This window comes from Pyrus communis, chromosome 6, assembly GCF_041283825.1.
Source record: "Pyrus communis isolate YQ-2024b chromosome 6, ASM4128382v1, whole genome shotgun sequence".
NCBI lineage: Eukaryota > Viridiplantae > Streptophyta > Magnoliopsida > Rosales > Rosaceae > Pyrus > Pyrus communis.
The window spans coordinates 2,818,117-2,840,703 of NC_142570.1; the positions used below are offsets into that span (position 1 = coordinate 2,818,117).

At 37.4% G+C, this 22,587-nt stretch overlaps 4 protein-coding genes across 5 annotated transcripts; 1 reads left to right on the forward strand and 3 right to left on the reverse strand.

The window, feature by feature from the left end:
- The first annotated feature begins 5,464 nt into the window (after positions 1–5,464).
- LOC137711657 (uncharacterized) lies at positions 5,465–11,372 on the forward strand. 2 transcript variants are annotated; one of them, XM_068450912.2, is made up of 18 exons: positions 5,465–5,750; positions 6,590–6,691; positions 7,513–7,595; positions 7,742–7,826; positions 7,929–8,015; positions 8,262–8,323; positions 8,453–8,646; positions 8,739–8,799; positions 9,132–9,309; positions 9,512–9,550; positions 9,667–9,728; positions 9,874–9,910; positions 10,012–10,061; positions 10,141–10,207; positions 10,319–10,394; positions 10,506–10,585; positions 10,675–10,743; positions 10,958–11,372. In XM_068450912.2, the coding sequence occupies exons 1-18, from the start codon at positions 5,676–5,678 to the stop codon at positions 11,015–11,017; spliced, it is 1,467 nt and encodes a 488-aa protein (XP_068307013.2). In that variant the 5' UTR covers positions 5,465–5,675; the 3' UTR covers positions 11,018–11,372. The 2 variants fall into 2 exon arrangements, with proteins under 2 accessions (XP_068307013.2, XP_088551536.1); XM_088695410.1 differs by lacking the exon at positions 7,513–7,595 and having other exon boundaries at positions 5,468–5,750.
- Positions 11,373–12,397: 1,025 nt separating this feature from the next.
- On the reverse strand, positions 12,398–13,832 carry LOC137711577 (uncharacterized). The gene is made up of 2 exons (XM_068450828.2): positions 13,186–13,832; positions 12,398–12,934 (listed from the first exon to the last, which is right to left on the reverse strand). The coding sequence occupies exons 1-2, from the start codon at positions 13,717–13,719 to the stop codon at positions 12,845–12,847; spliced, it is 624 nt and encodes a 207-aa protein (XP_068306929.2). The 5' UTR covers positions 13,720–13,832; the 3' UTR covers positions 12,398–12,844.
- A 1,670-nt stretch (positions 13,833–15,502) lies between these two features.
- LOC137710483 (putative xyloglucan 6-xylosyltransferase 5) lies at positions 15,503–17,413 on the reverse strand. The gene has a single exon (XM_068449515.2). The coding sequence runs from the start codon at positions 17,131–17,133 to the stop codon at positions 15,751–15,753; it is 1,383 nt and encodes a 460-aa protein (XP_068305616.2). The 5' UTR covers positions 17,134–17,413; the 3' UTR covers positions 15,503–15,750.
- A 1,516-nt stretch (positions 17,414–18,929) lies between these two features.
- On the reverse strand, positions 18,930–21,200 carry LOC137711567 (pentatricopeptide repeat-containing protein At5g61370, mitochondrial-like). Its single transcript, XM_068450820.2, has one exon. It carries the CDS (start codon positions 20,670–20,672, stop codon positions 19,167–19,169), a length of 1,506 nt encoding a protein of 501 aa, XP_068306921.2. The 5' UTR covers positions 20,673–21,200; the 3' UTR covers positions 18,930–19,166.
- Between the last annotated feature and the right edge of the window lie 1,387 nt (positions 21,201–22,587).

Sequence of the window (22,587 nt, forward strand, 5' to 3'; positions counted from 1 at the left end):
CCTTTAAACCCAGATCAGGAGGAAGATTATTTTGACTTATTCCTATTGTCTTTTGTTTTTACATTACCCACCTAGAAACTGCACCACCTTTATTTTTAATTATTTTATTACGTTCGTTATTATTGGGACCAGAAGAGGAGTCTCATCGGATCCATTTTGTGTAATCCTAGGAATCCTCACATCCTAATCATTCATCGTACATCGTGTGATCAGTTTTCGTCATGTACTATTTGTGTTTAGTTTTAAATTAAAAAAAAAAAATGATTTATGACCGCACGACGTACAATGAATGACTAAAATGTGAGGATTCCTAGGATTCCCACAATTTGAATATGGATGGGATCCAAGTCCATTGAGACCTATCCACACACCTTGCCAAATATCTTAAAGTACCTTAAAAAATGAGAATCTTAATGAAACACTTCATGTTCTGTTTGCTTTTAACGAAAATGACATTTTTACCTTGAAAAGTTACTTCTGGTACTATTCATTTACACCTTTATTTTGTCATTTTCATTAAAACTAAAGTTTTTTTTAGGACTTTTCGTTAATTTTTCCTTAAAAAATTGAAGAGGATTTGACGTGTCTAAATAATCTTGGTGGTTAGGTATGCTAATCTAGCTAACTGATTAGATCTAGCTAACTGATTAGATTAGTTGGAACTTAAGTGTCAATGGATTAAATCAACAGACTTTTTCTTCTTAAAAAATGAATCAGTTGTTGGCTTCGTTATGATAATTTATCTTTTCGGAAGTCGAAAAAATCATAAAAACATTTCAGCCTCGCACTATTCCTTTGAGAATTCTTAATCTTTTCTCTGTCATTACCAAAGTGCATGAAGAAATAAACTTTTAAAACCTCCATGGTAACAATAATCCTGTACACGTCCTTTTGCCTCTTTCCCAATCAAATAATTTCTGATTCTTCAAATTGAAATATGATGAAAATGTTCCAACTTTTTAGCGGGAGTAAAGCTTTCACTACTTTTTCAGTTGACAGAAAATTTTGATGATATATGGAGAACAAAATCTCTGATTCTGCACAAAGTAATAAACTGATTCTGCAGAAAGTAAAAAAACTAATCTACTAATAGCTTCTAAACAAAATGACAATAATTCATATAGTTCAAATCCTAAAAAAAAAATCATCAAATTAGAGTCTGACGCAGTAACGCTGAAGGAAACCATCAGAAATTAATTTCATTTGATACGAAAGACCCATTTGTTAGGCAAGACATTCATGGAGGGAGTTCGGGGAACAAGGGTCCACGTGCCGACTCAGAGAAGAGCGTTAAATTCATCTGCCATGGCACTACGCCGTCGGAGATTTATTTGCCTGAATGAAAGAAGTGGGCTCAAGAGGAATATTAGTGAGTCACGGACCAAAGCCTGATGAGCAAATTTAGATGATTTCAAGGCCTCTGACTGATTATTGGGCTGATAATGACATACCCAGGTAGCTTTTGGGTTAGGCCCGAACTACTCTATATTTGCATGGGAGATGGACGTGTCTTTATGGCATGCATGCATCCATGCGTATGCCTCAACGCCGGCCCTAAGGGTAGCCCAAGTAAGCGTCCGCCTAGAGTCCCTACTTCGGAAGGGCCTTTAAATTTTTTTTTTTTTATATCCTGCAATTAACATATAAATACAGAAAAAGTAAAAAATATCATAATTTATTCGTTGGTGTAGCCGAAATGTTCGGCTCTTTTTTTTTTTTTTTTTTTTTTTGGGCCTTGAGTTCGAAACATGGAACTACCTTTTTAGTCACTAGTTTTTTCTTGTTTTTCAAATTTACTTTCAACCCATCTGTCTAACTCCCAATTTACTTAAGTCCCCTTGCAATTTTTTTTATTTCAACTTTCCATACTCTCCATTTCTATCGAATGTTTAAATCAACTATCACATGGTCTTGAAGTTTGTACTTTAAGGTAATCAAAACTATGAATTTATATGTTGCTTTTCAATAATTTTTTATTCAATGTATTATTTTAATATTCGATTCGTTAGTGTGATGTTGATTTAAGAAAAGAAAAAAAACAAAGAGAAACAATTGGCGTTGTTGAAGTTATTATACTCGTCAATCAAGTTTTATTGTTCTTCACTCTCAGTCTTAGACTTTTGATTGCAAACATTTAGTACATTTGCATCTAAAAACATGAGACATTTAAAATTTGTATATTTATCTTCTTTTGAGTTTCGATATTAATTTTGATGATATTTGACGTGAAAATAGAATTTTTTATGTATTTAGTGAATTCCTTTTATACATATCAATGTATAAAGAACCAGAGGTCATAGTATATTAGGGCCCCAATTTGAAGGTTCGCCTAGGGCCCCCAAATTCTCAGGGTCGGCCTTGGTATGCCTCCCCCTTGTCACCTTACGTGGATTCGGCTTTGTGAAAAAATGTTGTCCAATGGGATTCGATTTTTAGAATTTTTCTTTTATTATCATTTCTTAAAAAATGGGACTAGCTAGTGGATTTGTCACGGCAATTCATCATTTTTGAGGCTAAAAAGATTCACAGGGGCATATCAGCCTCCTTCTGACTACCATCGTGTGATTCACCAACGTTAGGAATAGAACTCAAAACGTATTGTGTGAAATACGGGCCTAAAATTCGTTCTTAACCATTAAGTTATCCTGAGATGGTTGATTTTCAGATCGTTAGGTGAGGTTAAATTTAATTTCAAAGGACTAATAAATGGGCTTGCAACGCTACTTGGGTCACCAATAAATATGCTTGCAACAATACTTGGTGCAGTTTGAATCATCAATTCCACTCTTAATCCAATCTGCCAATTCTTCTACTTCAGATTTATTTATTTATTATTTTTTTTTTTTTTCACATGGGCATCTCGCGCGAGTGATCCTCTTAAGAGAGGAGAAATATTTCAATGTATCCGATACAAAATGCAGTGATGGAATCAAGATTTCATGTGTGGGAGGGTCTCTACATACATAGATAATTTGAACTCAAAACATGAGAGATTGGAGTAATTGCATAAAAATCGAAAGATCCTAAATTCGGTAGAGAGAATTAAAAACAGTGTATAAACCCATAAACCTGAATATGAGGTAAAGAATAAGCAATAAATTTTAAAATATAATTTAAAGCCCAAGAAAAGTTGATAGAATAAGGAGGGGAAATGAAGAATGCACCGCAATAAGAGAGATGGTGAGAAAAATGAGGTCTGACCTGGAACGAAAAAATGTTTGGATTTAGAACACACTTGAATTTTAGGGAATTAGATTAATATATGCAGCACCATCATCTATTATAGTAGTAAGAAGAAAAAAAGGCAAGATGGGCTAGGGACCATTCCGATCCCTTAGTAGCTCCACCACTGACAATATGTGTCATAATAAAATACAGTGCAAGTTGATAGAAGTGGTCTCTGAATTTTTCAACCGTAAATCATTTTAGTCATTTCGTAAAAAATTTCTCAATCTCCTCATTCACGTGACAATATAACAATAATATAGACATATTTTTCACAAAATGAGCTACGATGGACAAACTCAGGGATCACTTCTATCGATTTTTATTAGTAACCAAAGTAATAAGTTATAGCAATCTCAAAGACCATTTAGATTAAAAAGTCGAACTGTATGCAATTTTCAGATTTTTTAACGAGGCTCAAATCAAACCGAACCAAAGCGTTCAATATTGGTTTTGATTCGTTTTGTTTCTATAGTGATTTTTTGTTAAAATTATGCAGAATACCTGAGAGGAACCCACAGGCTTCCAATCTTGCTCAAATTCAATGTTTATTGCTTACTTTTCTAAGTGTGTAACTACTAAATAACGATCTATCATGAGATTTAAACTTAAAACATTCACAAACAAAACGAAAAACTGGATACTGCTAGAACAAATGATCACTTGTGAATACAAATCAGATAGAATCCTCTACTCTGGATTCTTCTCCTTGATCTAGGGATCTTTACCACATTATTTACCCAAATGCCATTTGAACCGTAACTAATTAACTAATTAAGACCTTTGGAACGGCTTTAAGAAAACTTAAAAGTACTTTTGATTCTTTGAATATACTTAACAACAACAACAAAAACCTTGAAAACTCTTTTACCATCGAAAAACAATTATAAACAGTAGTGCTTTCAATATAACAGTTTCAAGCCAACCCAAAATGTGTGTTTGGAGTGAAAAAAAAAACAGGCGAGAATTAAGACAATGACAAATGTTTAGTTGCATATCAATTTTTTTTATGTGTTCGGAACAGAGCAATTATGTCATCATATAAGTGTCAAAAATTTATTTTCAAGTGCCCCTCCTCTTATATAATTACATATATGACATGTTTTTGGCACATTAAAAAATTTATGTACGTGTAATAAAACCAAAGCGACTTAAAATAAATAATGTGGGCATAACCAAGTCAACGTGGCATTATCTCAATCACTCCTAGCCAAATTTGCCGTAGGCCGTACTCCTCGTTCTTCTTGGGCATCTTTTTTAATTAATTTTTATTTTGATATTTACATTTTGACCTATATTTTTTTTATTAGTTTTTAAATTCTTGGTCATCTTTCCAACTCACATGGATTCACATTAACTAATAAAATGATTCAGGATTAAGATTTCGTGGACTTAAACACGAGTTTTGTCTCATGTTATTTGTAAGCAAACTTCTTCGGGCTCTTAAGACGGTTGCCGTTTCAACCAACCAACGGTATCAAGACCAAGAGGTCCAAGACGGCTTTTATATATTCCTCCAATCGTTTCAAACATAACTACTCACAATGATCTAATCATTTGGTTTTGGTTTTGGCCATCTAAAGCCGAAGCTATATTCGTTTTGTTTGCAAATGGTTTAAAACTAAACCAAAATCGTTTGATATTGAACTGAATTAAAATCACATGGTTTGATTCTATTTCGGTTATAAATTCAAAGCCACGCCAAACCAAACGCAAAAACTTTCGATTTTGGCCATCTAAAACTGAAGCTATATTCATCTAGTTTGCAAATGGTTTGAAGCCAAACCAAAACAGTTTGAAACCCAAGTGAACCAAAATCAAATAGTTTGGTTCCATGTTTGTTTTAGCTTCAAAATCAAACTGCAAAATCTTTCGGTTTTGATTTCACTCAAAATCGCACTGAATTGAACCGTGTCCATTGAAACCAAACTGTTGGGTTTTTTCCACTACGGTTTGGTTTCAAACCAAAACCATCCAAAACGTAAAAAATCGACAATCCCGTATGGTTTGGTTTGGCTCGTGTTTCGATTTAGGTTTTTAGGTTCAAGTGGCCACCCCTGCATTTAACTAATGGATTCAAGACAGGTGTTGAAATGGTGACAACTCGTCTCCCTCACTTAAATCCAGCTGGATAGAATGGGATGCCATTGCGCGCGCAGATAGAACGGGCCACAGAGGATCCGGAACCAAGAAGCAGAAAAGCAGGTAGTATAAAAGCGCTTCTGGCGAAAAGCCGCGTAGAGGACGTAGTGGAATGTGGTCCGCGAGTGAAATGAAGCGATACAGAAACGAACACGAAGCGTGCAGGACTCGCACTCACGCTCACACTCTCACCCGTTTGGCTTCTCTATAAGCGCTTCCGCTTCCCCCGAAGCTTTCAAAGCCTCGGTCTTCTCAAAGCTTCCAACTTTCAAGCTTCTTTCCGCGGATTCTTGGAATCGGCTTCCTTCATGTCCAGCGAGGCCGAGCCGTCGCCGCCCGGGTTCGGCACCGACGTGCCTAGCGACGTCGAGGACTACATTTCGGTGAGTGTGCGATTTTTTTTTTTGTTAGTTTTGTTTGGCCTGTTTGGTTGCTGAGAAAATGTTGGAAATGAGGAGAATTTGAGTAATTTGTTGTTGGAATTATGATTATTTTTCTGATGAAAACGTGACTTCTGTTGATAATTTGATCGATGGAACAAGAACATGTGGGAAAAATGATTTCTTTCAATAATTTAAAGCTGTAGGATTGGAGGAAACAAGAAACTTTTGGTTGAAATCTGCTTGGTAGATGTAATTTGGGAACTGAGTTCGGTGGAGACATTGAAGTTTCTTGTGTTTTCCCGGCATTTTCTTTGCCAACGAATTCGAAGAACGGAGTTTTCACCATCGATTGGATAAAGTATCATGTCAAATTCACATTCTTTTATATAGCTGGTGCATTTGATTGGTTGTTCGTTTTTTTTTTTTCGATCTTTTGAGCTTAATTTAAACTGTGGAACATTAGCCATGTTAAAGTTTTTGTATATCGGAGTGTTAGAACTTGAACCGGAGCCTGTGTATTTAACTTCATCTTGGCTTATAGCTTGCTTCATTCGGTGCAGTATTTGTAGCAAAATAAAGAATAAACGGCAATCTATTTTGAGCTCTAATGATATAATAAAGTTTTCTGATTTAGCTCGGTGGAGTTCCTATTTTATGTAAGTCAAGTCAAGAGGTTATGAGATTGAGTTTCGTTGTCATTGTGTTTACTAGTTTTACTGCTATAAATTTGTCCAAAACCAATGCAAGTGTTAAGTTTTGTTAAGTGAGAGAACATTTTTCTGTTGACACTTTAAGACCGTGCTTGTGAATCTGATGGTATGGCAATGTCTGAAATGCAGGCGAATGAAGGAGAGCCATCATTGCCCTGGGACATTTTTGGTCACGTTTTTGACCTTGTGAAGAATGGAAATCAGGCATTTAGAGAGAATCGCTTTGAGGAGGTGATAATTTAGCATCAATCACTGTGTGCATATTATCTTCTTTTGCGAGCTTCTAAATTTTAAAATCCGCACGATATCTTTTATTAGTGTTCTTAATTTGCTGCAGCTATCCTAAGAAACCTTGTCTTTGGAGTTACCTAGTAGTTGTTGCCTAACTGTTTGAGTTGTACGGACCATTATGAGGGATGACTGTAATTTTCTTCCATTGTATTTGTGGATTTCCTTAGGTGACCAAGGCTTTTAGTAACCTTAGTTTTATTGGAAATGGTGATTGTGATCAGGTAGATGTTGTTGATATGAGATTCTTAGAGGAGTATAAGAGAAGCAGAGAGCCAGTGTTTATTGATTATATTCTTTAAGAGGTAATTATATGTTGTACAAGTTTTGACAAAAGAAGACACGGTATTTCAATTTTCAATCAGTGTCATTCTTCCATCAACAACTGAAGGGACATGTAACATTTGCTTTTTAAATCTTTTTGTTTTGGGGGTTTCCTTCTTGCCGTGTTTAGTGTTAAGGGTCACCAAAGGTTGTCGGTTTGGGAAAGATTATTTTGGTAATATTATTGTGGTTGTCGTTATTATCATCGGATTCCTTGATACTGTGTTGCCACTATTGCCATGCTTATTTCTTTAGGAAATAAAATATGTTACAATCAAGTGATAAATTTTTCTTGCTGACTGGAATGATTATTAGCACTTTATCATTCTGCTTAATATTTTGTGTAATTTCATGAGTTTTAAGTTTTTGGCTGAAATATTTTCGGTTAGCTTCTCTGAATCTTGTTTATTCATTGCTGATTAGTAAGTTAATTTCATCAGGCAATTAATTGTTACTCCAGAGCCAATAACATTAAACCATGTGATCCAATTATTCTTGCCAACCGATGTGCTGCTTATATCAGGTTACTTTTATCAATTATATTCTTGAACCTTAATTTTTATGCCATTCACTGTCTAGGCTGTGCTCTTCTCAAGCATCTTCGAGATGAATTTTGACCTAATTTTGTACACTATTTGTAATATGTTTTGTTAAACTTATTTCAAGCAGGATCAGTAAATTCCTTAAACGCATACCGGCATCAGCTTCTGAATATAGAGCACGGACTGGATTGGATCCCACAACACATGCTGAAGTATGTCTTATTGGCTCACTGCTTACGTATTAGGAAACCAGAGTCTTTTTGAACCTGATAGCCGTTGGTATCATTCTAAAGAACTTTAAAAAAATTCTTCAGCTTGCGTTAAAGGATGCAGAAAAGCTAATCAACCTTCGAAGTAATTCAGAAAAGGCGTACATATTAAATGCCGAAGCTCTCATTTTGGTGAGGACATGTTGCTATTTGTTTTTACCTTTATTCTTTTAGGACGAGGCACCCAGGGGTCTATTACTTGTAAATTGGTCACGCTATGTGGCTCCTTTTCATAATTTTTATCGTATTGAAATATTGAATATGAGGTTACAACCATTTATTTTTATTTTTATCTGTAATGACTATTTTCCCCCTGCACCTTTTTACTTGTGATTGATTGTCCATCAGTTTAAAGTGTGCATTCGTTTGAATTGGCAGTTGGAGAAATATGAAATGGCCCGTGATGTTATTCTTTCGGGACTTCAGGTTAATCCTTTTAGGTAAATATAATGCTTTTCATTTTTCTGATTACTAAATAAATGGATATAACTATATGTTATTCAATACCCACTGGCTGTACGAGATTCTGTTTGTGAATTTCTAATTTGTTTTTATGTGGTATTCTGTAGCAATTATCTTCGGGAATCTTTCCAGAATTTAGAGAGAATACAATCTAATTTCACAGGGAGGAGAAGCCATAGAAAAGCAGAACGCAGTGATGACTTTGATTGCACACTATGCTTAAAATTACTATACGAACCTGTCACAACTCCTTGTGGACATTCCTTTTGTCGTTCATGCCTATTTCAGTCAATGGATCGAGGTGAGTATTTTGCTGGTATTATTCTATTTAATTGCGCTTGTATATATCTTCTTTTCCCTTATTCTTTCTCTGCCTTTTGTTAATTATCTTAGGTAACAAATGTCCTTTGTGCCGCACAATTCTTTTCATTAGTCCTAGAACGTGTGCAATCAGGTAAAGTGCTGATTTATAATATTTGAATGAGTTGTATCATTTGACATTGGAATTATTGCTTTATGGGTTTTTCTACCCATGTTTTGTTTATTGGGGAATGGCACATCTAGGCAATGGTTCAGGGTTTCACCTTGTATAATATTGAGTCTGGCATTGTGCCTAATACAGGGCATAACAATTAGTAAATTTATGGTTCTAGATTGTCCAATAAACGAAAAAAATAATTCAAGTACTATGAAATTAATAATGTCAATCTGTATTTAGGAAATCATTGTTGGAGCAGTTCAAATTGTTATGTTCATCATGGAATGTTTTATTTTCATTTTTGCCAGCGTTACACTCAATGACATTATACAGAAGAACTTCCCAGAGGAATTTGCCGAAAGGAAGTTAGAGAATGACCAAATGACAAACTTTGGTGTTGATTTGATGCCACTCTTTGTAATGGATGTTGTCCTCCCATTCCAGAAGTTTCCGCTGCACATTTTTGAACCACGGTATAGACTTATGGTAAGTTGCTTAGCATTTATACTTTCCACGTATGACATTCATAAAATATTGAGACTTGGATTGACATTTTATGCAAAAGAACTATTTGAAAAACTTATCTGGCTAAGTTTTTGTGTATCGATTTGGTACATTTGTATGGTCCATGTGTTTTGTATTGAATAATTATAGAATTTGTTTTTAACTTGTTACTGACAAACAACAGGTAAGGAGGATAATGGAAGGCAATCGTCGGATGGGAATGGTAGATTATTGTCACTGGTCCTTTTCTTTCCCTTTTAACTTTTTTTTTTTTTACGTATATAAAGTTTGACGCCGAAGTATAACTTTCACCGATTGTGGCTTTCTTGTATTTTATAGGTTATCATTGATTCATCAACAGGTTCAATAGCTGAATTTGCTTGCGAAGTGGAAATTACTGAGTATGTCTTTCATCATCCTTCTTTCCTTCTTAATTTTGTAGTATGCAGAATGTCATTTGTAAACTCCACCATGAATGCTGCCTCTTAATACTTCTATTTTATAGATTTTTTCTTATAATTACTTTACCAAGTACTATCTATGTAGGTGTGAGCCACTTCCGGATGGGCGTTTATATTTAGAGGTTAGATACCAGTGCCGTTTTACTTAAAACTGTACTGCATTTTGTGATTTTCTTTTTTCAAAGAGCCAGTCATATATTTATAATAATAAAATTTCATCCAGATTGAAAGTCGGCGAAGGTTTCGCATAATTCGATCTTGGGACCAAGATGGGTGAGTTGTCTAGCTATTCATTCAATCTCCAGTAACTGTTCTTGGCATCTTGCTCAGTATTTTTGTCTTTTTAATGCAGGTACCGTGTTGCAGAGATTGAATGGGTACAAGACACTCCACCAGAAGGACGTGAAGCGAGAGAAGAAGTAAGTTTATGATAATTTGGTTTCCGGAAATGGGAAGATAGAGATAATTTCGTCTCTTGTTTTCCTGTCATTTTGGTTATGCATATTGGTTTAACTTCTGTATCCGTACAGTTGCAGGAATTGGCAAGTAATGCAGCAGTGGATGCTCGATCATGGATAGCGCGGGGTAAGAGAGCAGCACGTCAAGGTAAAACACTCAGGGATGATGTCTAGTCTTTATTGAAGCCATGAAAGTTTTTAGTATACATGTGATGCCAGTGCACATGAGAATGGTTTCTGCCCCTCTTTCTATTTGCAGATCGAAGACGACTTGAGAGACTTCTCGGTGTGGAAGCGATGATGCCTTCACTACAAGATCCTGAACGCTTCAGCTTCTGGGTAATCTTATAATTTTCTGTTCATCTACTAGTTAGTATATTGAGCACACAATCGTGTTATCAACGGCATTAATGTATGATTCGATGCAGCTTGCCTCCTTATCAAACCGGCGTCCTCATGAAAGGTTGGATCTTCTACGCTTGCAAGATACAAAAGAGGTAATTTACTTTTCTCCCATCTGCATTAGCGATTTCATGGACGCGTAAGGCCTAGCGATGAATTATACCTCTCAACAAAGAACAAACACATGCTCCTTGAGATCTCGTTTCGAATAAGTTCCATACATCAACGCCATGGCGTTTGAACTACAGAGCTGCGAAGCTCTGGTTTTTGTGTCGTTAGACGGTTTCTTATCCATTTTTGGGTCTGCAGAGAATACACCGGGGACTGAGATATCTTCGAGCGGAAGAGCGGGCTTGTCAAGTGCAATGACGAGAGCTGTAAGTGGGTTTAGTTCATATTCTTAATTGAATACAGTTTACAGATTAAATTGTTATACAAGCAAAATTACGTACTCTGAAAATTCAACATTCTTTGATCCACAAAATGTTGGTGGATAATTTGTTTATGGTATATGATATCCGTACTCCCATTTTTACTTCTCACACACCCTTCTAAATTTCGGCCGTAGGATCGGATGGATTGAAGAAGATCAAAGGATAAAAATTAACAAAGGGTGTGTGAGAAGTAAAAAAAAAGTGAGGATAGCACACCCCTTTTTATTTGTTGTAACTTTGGGTTTGACCCCTATTAATAATACCATAAATAAAATAAAAATTCTGTTTTATTTTTTTATTGTGCAACTTTGTTCTTCTCTTAATTCTTGAATTCATAAATTTTAACTTCCCTTATTAATTTTTCTTCAATAGTCCGGACTACTTGATAGTACGGAAATTAATGATCAACATTGAATTAGGAAGGGTATTTTAGTCAAAATGATCCATAAGATTGGCACTCCTTTCTTTGTTCTTGAGATTTGAAATCGGTAGAAATTAAATAATGAGCAAAATGACAAAATGCTCTCAATTTATGAAACAATGAGCAAAATGAATTGACAAAATTTGAGGGGTTTTTTTTTTATTTTTTATTTTTTTTATTTTTTTTATTTAGGTTTTATTTAACAGAGTTTTTTCAGGGAATGACCAAACTGATTGGCGGTGTACAAACCCAAAGATCACTTCTATCGATTTTAAATTTCAGTATCAAAGTGAAAAGTTATGACAATCTCATATATTATTTAGCTAAAAACCCAATTAGAAAATATTATTTATTCTAGCTTACCAATCTAATGAATAAGAAGTCGGACAAATCCTGTTTTATTGTACCAAGTTGAAGAGTTGACTTTAAATTAGATCCGAAGCGAACACTGGCCTACATTTTAATTTGTTTAGATGCTGACTTCTTGGAACTGGGAAGCCGTCCATTTCTGTCGTCATGCTATTGGTTTGTTCCTTTTAAACGTGATTTACTATTCATTTAGTTATCTACATGGGAAACAGTCATGCATAGTTTGGTTTGCCTGCAATCATTTTAGAGTCAGTAAGATGTTTTCCGATAATCAAAAACGCTTTTTATTAACTTATGACAAAACAAAGAAGTGTTCATGGATAATGGGAGCATTTTTTAGAGAAGCACATGTCAGATGCTTTATGTCAGATGCTTTTTCATGAAGCACTTTTAGGTGTTTTTTTCATGAAGCACTTACTATGGTTCTTAATATAAGTTTCAACATGTTTCTTAATGGAAAAACACCGTGATTTTTTCGGGAAAATTAAACTACATCGTAACGGAAAATTAAACGAGATGAACTCGTGAGCTTGAACTTTTATCTAATCCGAAAACCTGTCAATACATATGCACATAAAGATCCCAAACCAGAGATATACACAAGCTAAGATATTTCAACTGGGTTCATAAACCATGAACTAAAATGTAAGCAAACTAATAAGACTGACTGACTTCCATAGATAAAAGAATATTGTGCATCAAAGTCTCTCCGCAATTTCTTCGAAACTTCGAATATCGGATGCCAGACTTGCTTTCTCCACCCCGAAATAGTTTGCAGAGCTCAAACTTGTGCTGGCATTTCCGTTATACGATCTTCAACTTGAGATCGGTCCTCTCTCCTCAGAGATGACTGGAGCATCAGATCGCCATTGCAAGTCTACTGCAATGTTTCGCAGCTCTGTTATTGCGCTGTCAATCCTAATTTCACAAATTCATAGCAAGCTAGTACCTAAAGATGTTATATTTCTCTATTCAATTAGCCAGTTTCGAAGCCAGAACCCTATGCCGAGCGACTAGAACTTCGTTCATCTGAGCGATTTGGTGCAGCAGTTTATTTATTTTCTGCAAATCCATCAACTCAAACAATTCAGTACACAAAAGGAGGCTACATTCACAGTAATAAACGAGACATTTGCTTCAAGTAATCACACCAACAAGAAACAAAAGGAAGCTCGAAAACCGCTTCCGGTGTAAAGTTTTCGGCACCCACATTGGCATTTCGTCGAACACATAAAAGTCAATCAAATTTGAAGCAATTCATCAAACAGTTGGTAGGCAGCAGCTAAATTCAAGCCGTTGGATGATAAACTAACCTCGTCTTTCTCTTTGCCAATCAACATCAAACGATTCCGATACCGCCTTCGCCGAGCCCGCAAGAACAAGGACCATAACACGAACACCGCACCCGCCATTCCTGCGCCGGAGGCAAAGCTCCAAACTTTATCGAACCCGGATGAGAAAGCCATAGCAGAAAGCTTGGAACGCAGTAACCCAAATCCAATTCCTACCCAGGTGGAGAATTCGCCGGGTTTCCGGACCTGGGCAACGGACGGAAGCGGCGAAACCGGGCCCGGTTCATCGGAATCGGACGGTGAGAATGACGACAGCGACGACGACGAAGACGACGATAGCAACGGAGACGACGGGGATGGCGATAATGGGTCTGGGTGCTTTTGATCAGGTTGTGATGGACGGTGGAGATTTTCGTGGTTGATTGGAGGGAAGACGGAGGAGTCAGCGTTGGGTGAGGGAGAGTCTCTGATGGCGACCATGGACCATTCTTTGAATTGGATTTCAGGGATGCGTTTGAATATGAAGCTCGCTGAATCGAAGTGCTCGCCCGCCATTTTTTAAGCCGGGCCTCGAGAAAACTCCATGGAAGCTCTCTGGATCGCCGCCGTGTCTTCCAACGGTGGTGATATCAGCTTGATCAATTGGCAAATTGTTGTATTTTATTATCCTTTTAAATTTTGTTAATCAGTAGAACATGGATCCGAACGGCTTTGGCTATCAACGGCTCAGATCTTGTAGAAAGGTGTGGTAATAATTTTGAGATATTGCCTAAAATTATTATTTTCTAAATGGGACACCATTTTAGTGTTGATTTGTTTTTAATTATTTAAAAAGAAACTCAATAATTAATCGTTACATGATCTATAAAATATAATTAAGTAAAATGATTTCTGTGCAATCACTTTTTTTTTCTTTTCTTAATTTCAATTGGTGAAATGACATAAAGATCACTAATTTTAATTAGTTTAATAATTGAAATTTGTTTTTGTTATTTTAGTTAATTTTTTATTATTAATTTATCAGCAATCAGTAATCATCATAACTTTACTACCATTAAATGCATTTAAATTTTAAAATTCATCTATAAATTATACAAATCTTGAAATTCTAAAATTTATCGTGACAATTTGACTTGTTGCTAAACTATCTACTCCACCACCCACCTATATGTAAAAAAATAAATGTTTTTTATATCGTTAAAGAAAATAGTGGCTCATCGGTAATAACAAAATCAACGGCAAAGGAAGCATCATCAGTACCTCATGGTTTGGGGAAAACAATTAAATAATAAAAAGACATTGCTGTCAAAAATTGACAGACAAAAAACAAAACAAGTCGGTTGATTCCCGCGGTTTTTTTTAATAGAAAAACTAATGAAAATTATTTGAAAATTTTGAGTTTTAACGATAAGGATAAAATAAAAAGTAAAATAAATAGTACTATGATTGATTTTTTAGTGTAAAAATATGATTTTTCGTTAAAGTGAATAATACCGGAAACTGTTCGTTAAAGTTCTCTTTTTTAATACGTGTTTGACATCTTTTTGTATGAGAGATTTTAATTGTTTTTTGAGCATGTACCGGTGCACCATTTGTCATATAAGTCAAATAACATTAAAGTATATATTATTTTTTTCACTTATATTATGACTTGTTCTCCGTACATAAAAAAATCTTTGTTTCAAAATGCTCCCTGACTGCAAATGAATCCTATAAAAAGGGAAAATGATCCTCTTCGGATCCCTTTCTACCTAATCCATCAAGTCCATGATCCAGACTGTTGAAATTTGATCTAACGGCTACCGTTATTATAACTTTTAAAGAGATCCCTGTTTGTAGTCGTTTGATCAAATTTTAAAAGCCCAGATCATGAACTTCGTGGATTAGGTGGAAAGGAATTTGAAGAGGATCTCTTTCCTATAAAATGTACTTAAAGTGATTTTTGCAAGAAACTCATAATTGATGCTTCTTGTGGAAAGCATTTCAAGTGCTTTTGGAACCCAAAAATAGTTTTTCTAAAAGCGTTTTCAGCCATTTTGAAAATACCTCCAAATGAGCCTTAAAACTTGAAGTGGCACAACATACATATCACAACAAGGCTTCTCTCTTTAACATAGAATTTCAGCGTTTACCTCCCTGGAATACAACTAGTGTTCCTTCCAAATTAACTTCCAAGTACTGACTACTAGAACCTAAGTTGACAAACCCTAGACCTAAAACATGCTTACGATGGATCGACTTACAAGGAGACCGAACAACGACAATTCTACTACGCTCCGAGGTATCCTATAAATCTCAGACAAATAGTATTCAAAAATAACTCGGGACAACAAGAACATGGGGAAGTATAATGCAGTCGATACTTCAACGATTACTAGAACACAGTACAAAATGATATCAAGATTGTAAAAGAATTCTGTTCTATTGTTCTCGAAAGTTGGAAACAAGTAGAAAGACAACTGAACAAACAAAATACAAAGAAAACGCGAACTGTAATCGAGTTTAAAATCTTCTTCTGTAACTCATGTATTACATCGTGACCTACCAAATAATCAAACATTCGAGGCGATGAGGATGTTTTACTCACTAGCTGTGTGATCCACTGCCCCCTTGCACTGGATGCCGCCGAATATCATACTGATCAACAAACTCTAGAGGGGCTGCTGTCTCGTTCCTGATCCTCTTGATCTTAGGGCTCAACAAACCCCTGTGCCTAAACCCGTAGAGCTTAAGCACCTGGTTATCTGCAAAATTAAATGCCCTCTCCATGCTGCTCAAGCACCTCTCCACGGGGTAATCTCCGTAGCTTCCACAGGGCTTGCAACCCACGAAATGGGTCACAAACGGCCACCTTTCATCACCCAAACCGGGATGATACTTCTCGATCATCTCCTCATACCGATCCACCAATCCAGCCCAGTAACCATGCAAATAATACGAATTCTCAACGTACACCTTCTCCATCCACTGATCCTTCTGCGAAAGCAACAAGTATATCAATGCAGACTGATCATCCGCCTCAAATGCCGGCCTCCCCTTCAAATTAGCCGTCAAAATCTTCCCGGCCTCCTCCCTTATCGGACCCTTAGGACCCATCGGAGCCCAAGCATCAAGCAAATCCAAAGACCACTGGCAATTCCTAAACAGAAAACTCCCGGTGTTCAGCGCAATCCACGACTTCTGATCAAACAACAAATCGGGGTACCCGTGAATCACTAGATTATGACTAGCATACTTCGACAGCGGAATCTCAAACGCCATGTCAGTAAACAATGCATCACTATCCATCCACCAAATCCACTCAACCTCCGGATGCGAAAGCATCAGCCTCCGAATCAACGGCAATTTCGCCCAATACCCGGCGAGTTCCTTATCCAAATGAGCTAAATTATACACAATTTCAATCCCATGAAGTCTACAGTAATCAATTTTGTTCTTGATTACTTTCAACAAGTAATGATCCCCAATTGGGTTATCACAAGGCTTAGGGGGAGACCCAGTAACGAGAAGAACACGGGGCTTACCGTTGACCAAGCTCGGAAAATCTGGGTTCGACCGGAGCCAATCCTTCCGCTCCGTGTCCCAATTCGCGATCTTGGGTCCGAGCGTGTATGTGATGTTGGGGTTGATCTCGGTCTCGGTGAGCTCGTCCGGGTCGTTGGGGTCGGAATCGGACCGGATCTCGGCGAGGATCCGGTTCGTCTCTTCAATCAGATTCTGGTTGACGGCGTCGGCCTCGGAGCTGCCGAGGCTGCCGACGCCGATCGTGCCGCGGAGGACGAGGATGGTGACGAAGCCGCAGAGGATGGTGATTTTGATGTTGTTGAATGTCTTCTGGATCTGTCGTCCACGTGGCAGGGCTCCGTAACCGCGGCCCGCACGGCCGTTGGCCGAGGTTCCAGTGGTGGTTGTCGGAAGCCCGCCCGAGCTGGTTCGCTTCTGAGCTGCGAAAGGACTGTCTTGCCCCATATCCAGTTGCTCTGTGCGTCGAGTGTCTTTGGTGTTTTCTGGGATTGTATTTGTAAATTTGTATGGGGAGTTTATAGGGCTGTGAGGAGGTGTAAAACCCTAGCCGGAGAGAGTGAGGAGGGCATGGCGGAGGGTTGGTGTCTGATTGTTTGGAGATTACTCTTAGAAAAATGGAGGAAGTGTGAAAGACGTGCCCAACACCGACTGTCGTAGGGCTCTGTCTTTATATTTTACGAGAGAAGCTATGGGGATGCCGTACTTTCTATGAACAGGAAGTTTAACGTTAATTTTGGTGTTAATATTATAAAATATTATGATTGTACTGAGAATGAGAAAGTCATACTTCTGAGAGAGTTTTTTTAACATTCCTCGTATTTTATTGTCTGAGCTGGATTTCTAAATAATAAATGTTAAGAGAATTCTCTTACAAATAGAACTCTTTATTAATTATGTGACACCTCATAATTTAACATTAATTTACGTATTAATATTACTAAACAGTGTGTCAGAAGTGACAAAATGTCAAAGTCTACTTTTAAGAGAACCTCTTTAATATTTTTCGTCAAAATTTGAAATAATTTTTTCAGTGGTGCACACACTCAATTTTATACTTAATTATGAATTGTCTTATTAACAATGACTAAAAAAAAAAAAGAATTGTCTTATTATATAATAATAAAACGCGCGTCTTTGTGGGAACGGTCCAGATGGAGCCTGTCTCAGCTGTCTCCCGCCTGTTATGCACCGCGCCTCCACGCGCCACTGCTGGCATTGGCATTGCCGCGTGATCTTCAGACTCCTGTTGTACATCAGCACGAAAAGGCGTGTCGGCGATCAGAAAGTGGAAGCCGGCTTCCCTCTCGTACTTTGCATGGAGAATGTCCACTCGCTGCCACGCCAGCTCAAAGCGCGTGGAAAACAACCAACCACCTTGGAGTTACTGAGTTACATGTCGTCGGAGACTCCGGAGACATGTGAGGCTGGAGCAAGATTCGGGATCGGGGGGCCCACAATATCCCATCTCAACAGGCATGTCAGTGCTCATTGTCTTCATCCACATGGACCATGTGCCATGTGTTCAACCAACTGATCGTTGCAGGCTTTCTGGCAGTTGCACAAATTGTCCTTCTCTTGAAGGGGACCATGAATTTCAAGACAGTGTATCAGACGGTATGTTTTGAGTTCGATTTTTGACGTTAATGAATTATCTGATGGTGGTAAAGAGAAGGTTGAGTCTTTTTTACCTTTAAAAAAGTAGATTACCGCGACGAAACCACCAGCTGATCCCTTTATAATTAAAAAGAAGAAAATGATGTTAATCATGCTCTTGTGGTACAAACTTAGTCTCAATTTAATTGAAATTTTTATCCGAATTAAATCCAATGGTACCGAGGTTCACTTTGAAATTCTTTTATGCAACTAAGTTTTAATCATAATAATAGTACCATTTGATACTGTTTGTCACTTGTTTAAAACTTGTACAATAGATGATTGTTGCATAGTAAATTAAGTACATGAGAGAATCTTTTGTTGCCGCTGTAAGTGATGTGCACATTTGGTCGAAAATGAAAGGTATGGTCATGAAATTTTTACCACACGAGTAACATTGATAAGCCAACCCCACATACGACTTTGTACAATCTTGCAGTGGTGCTCTCTCAGTTAGGTGGAAAGAAGTGGAATTTGGATTGAAAAATTGTGTTTGTATAAGCAGGCAAACAAAAGTAGGCAACCAACTAAATAAAAGGTTAATAATTAATTCAACCAAATCATCTTTACTTTTTGTTCAAAAAAAAAAAAAAAAAAAAATCATCTTTACTCAATTCAAATGTAACATTTTGGACCAAATTTTTTACATTTGGATTCACATCCTTGTCAAATCTCCTAAATTTGTCTTAGCTTTCACCATAAGTTTTGGTCACTGAAACAACCTCGTCAACTTTAATTGACCAGCGATTAGTCTGGTGATACTTTTCTTCAATGTTAGAAGAGGTCTAAAGTTCGAATCTCTGTTTCCCAGATCAAATTACCAATTAAGTTGCGGCAGATTTCTTTTTCTTCTTCATTTTCTTCTTCAGCATCCTCCTTAGAATCTTCTTCTTCTTCTTCGTCTGCTTTGTCTTTCCCGTCCTCCTTCTAACTTTCTCTTCAGCCTTTGCATTGGCGCATTCTATAAGGCGGAGTTTTTCCTCATTCCTTGTTGGCTTGAAAACCTCAGTGATCGAGGGGTCCAACAAATTGCTCGAGCAGCGAAGAGTGACGCCCATAGCCACGGCTTCATCCCAGAGCTCTCTACCCTTTTCAAAGTCCCCTCCCCTACAAAACTTGGGAATCAGCACATCATAAACCGGCCCATAACCTCCTAATGCGCTTGCCTTCATCTTTTGAAGCAGCTCCACAGCAAAATGTGGTCTCTCCTTGCCAACAAGTACACCAATCAAGTCATAGTAGAACTTACAATTCGGTTGCAGGCCCTGTTCAAGCATCTCGTCCACCATCTTATTTCCTTTCCCAAATCTTCCGGATAAATACAACACTCTTACAACAAGGTAATAGCTAATGCAATCTGGAGAGCAACCCGTCTTCTTCATAGTCTCAAGAATGTTACAAGATTCCTTGACTCTTCTCGTTCTTCCCAAACAAGAAAGCAATATATTGTAACTAATGGAATTGGGAGAAATTCTATAAGACCTCATCTCAATCATCACATTTAAAGCTTCAGGAACTAGTCCAGATGGATTGAGCTTAAGGTTTCTCTCGCAAAGGCCCCGAAGGAATGTGTTGTAGCAAAACAAGTCTGGCATAATCCCAATCGACTTCATTTCTTTGATGATTCTTCTTGCTTCCTTCACATTCTCCTGCACAGACCATCCATACAAAAGACTTTTGTAAATACAAGGCTCTATACCGGCAATCTTATCCCTGTGGTGCAAAACAACCCCTTCTGCTCTTTTAGCATGCCCTTGAGCACAAAGTGCCTTGACAATGGCAGTGACTGTAACACCGTCTTGAGGGCACTTGTACTTGTCCAAGTTCTTAAACATACCCAACGCCTCATCTTCCTTCCCCAACTTGACCAATGCCTCAGTAACAAGACCAAACGTTTGAGCTTCCATCACCCGGCCCGCCTTCACAAGATCAGAGAGTACAATGTTCATTGCCGTGTGGTCCTTCTTCTCTGCGAAAACCCGAATGCCATAGTTGTAGTCCTTGTCTTGCAAACCATAACCCAAATTCTTATGACACCAGGAGAAGAACCTGAGCAACCTTCTAGTGGGTGCTTCGCTTTTGCAAGAATCGATTACTTGGGTCACAAGAGACGATGTTAAGGAAGCCGAAAACTCATTTAGACTCAATTCCAAATCATCCAGACCGCCAATTGCACTCGAAACAATGGTACACAGCTCCTGCAGCTCGGGTGGCGAAGACGCAGGCAACATGGTAGAGTAGTAAAAACACGAAAAGCATTGAGATATCTGAGTACTGACTGCATTTTGCAGCAAAAGCCTCTGCCATTTCGATAGAAATACAGAACGCATTTTCTCTGAGGAAATTCGTCGAACACTTGGAGTGCACTATAAAAAGCTCAAACCCTACATGGCCTGCTAGCTGACAGTAAACAGAATATTACTTAACCCATGTATGTAACGACACGTTCAATACCCGCCCCTTTGTGTGTAATTCAACGCAACAACCAAGGGCATGATGGAACACTAGCAAACTCCCAGACCTGCAGCTGCAAGCCTAAAAATCCATCAGTTTGTCCGAGATTGATCCACTGATTCAACCTCTAATGCAGAATTCAAAGTTTGATTAACAAAAAAATTGATTAATTTAGGCACTAATCGGATTCAGGAGTATTGGGTCGGTGGTGGAATTAAGATCGAGAAGGATGAGTGAGGTGTTTGAGGGGTACGAGCGCCAATACTGCGAGCTCTCAGCCAATCTCTCAAGCAAGTGCACGGCTGCCACCGCCGGGGATGGAGGAGGTATTCAAATTTAAAATCTCTGAATAATGAAAAGCAATTGACTTGTTTTTTATTTTTTTTATTTTTTTTTTAATTCTCCCTTTCTTTTGTTTCAAGGGGTTATTGGAGTATTGATAGGTGAGTAGAATGCATGATAACTACCGAGGAGTTTGAAAATGTTTTTAAAATGATAAAAATGTTTTTAGAAACATAATAATTACAGGCTTGTTTCGTTGATGCTTCTTGTAAAAAGCATTGCATTAGCATTTTTTCGGATTTACTTGTATTTTTATAAAGAATTGGTCCCAAAAATAATTTTACCAAAAACGTCTTTAACTATTTTAGAAGAACTTTTAAATGAGCCGTACATTTTCAGACGTGAAGTATATCAGTTGGTTAAAACAGTAATTTTAAACTTTTTTTTACTAAGTTGGATATGCATTTCTAGAAAGATTAGAATAGTGGTTAAAGCAGTAAATTCCTAAACAAAGGTTGCATTCGTTTTTCTACTTTTTTTTTTTTTTGTCGATTTCTCGGTCTCTCAGCGGTCAACTGTTAATGTCAGGTGCAATAAAAAACGTTGAATTGTGAATTGAAGCATGAGGTATTGGTTATAGGTTAGGCAAATCAGAGAGACTCTAGAAGGTGCATAAAAGGTGGTGGTAACTGGCAATGTGAATTCTTGCTCTGCAGAGCCAAAACAAGCAGATAATTGCAGAGGTAAAAGCTGGATTAGAGGATGCAGATGCTATGGTATGGCACTAACTCCACTTAATTTCCATTGTTTAGATGTTTGTTGATTTCAAAGATAAAATTGTCTGATTAGGACAATTCTCACATTGAATGGACTGGAGTCCTACGTTTTTGTAAAAAATGCTTTACGAATGGCATGGTCGGAACCTATAACCGAGTTTATCTTTCTGTTTATGATGTTAGATTAATGATTATACCGTGTCAACAAAATATCCAGCTTAGATTAATTTCCATGGATTAGATGTTTGTTGCTTACAAAGAGAAATTTCGGTAGGGTTGCCTAATTAGGACTCTCTCACACTAGGTGAACATGGGTCCCATGTTTTTGTAAAAAATGCTCTACAAATAACATGAACGGACACCTTTACCCAGGTTTTTCTTTCTGTCTATGATATTAGATTAATGATTATACCGTGTCGAAAAAATATCTAGCTTAGGAAAATGGAGCGTGAGCAAGGGGTTTGCAGCCAACTGTGAAGGCAGCTTTTCTTGCCAAGCTAAGAGAATACAAAACTGATTTGAACAGTTTGAAGACCGAAGTGAAGAGAATCACATCACCTGTTGCGAAGTTTGCAACCCGGTATGTGTTGTTGGAGCCCGGAACTGCAGATTCCTTGACGGTAATGCATTACCTCTACACCTTACCTCTCTATATGCATGTCAGCATGTCAAGATTTGTTGTTCATAGGAAGTTTTGGTTTTGTGACAGACATCGAACGATCAACGAGGAAGA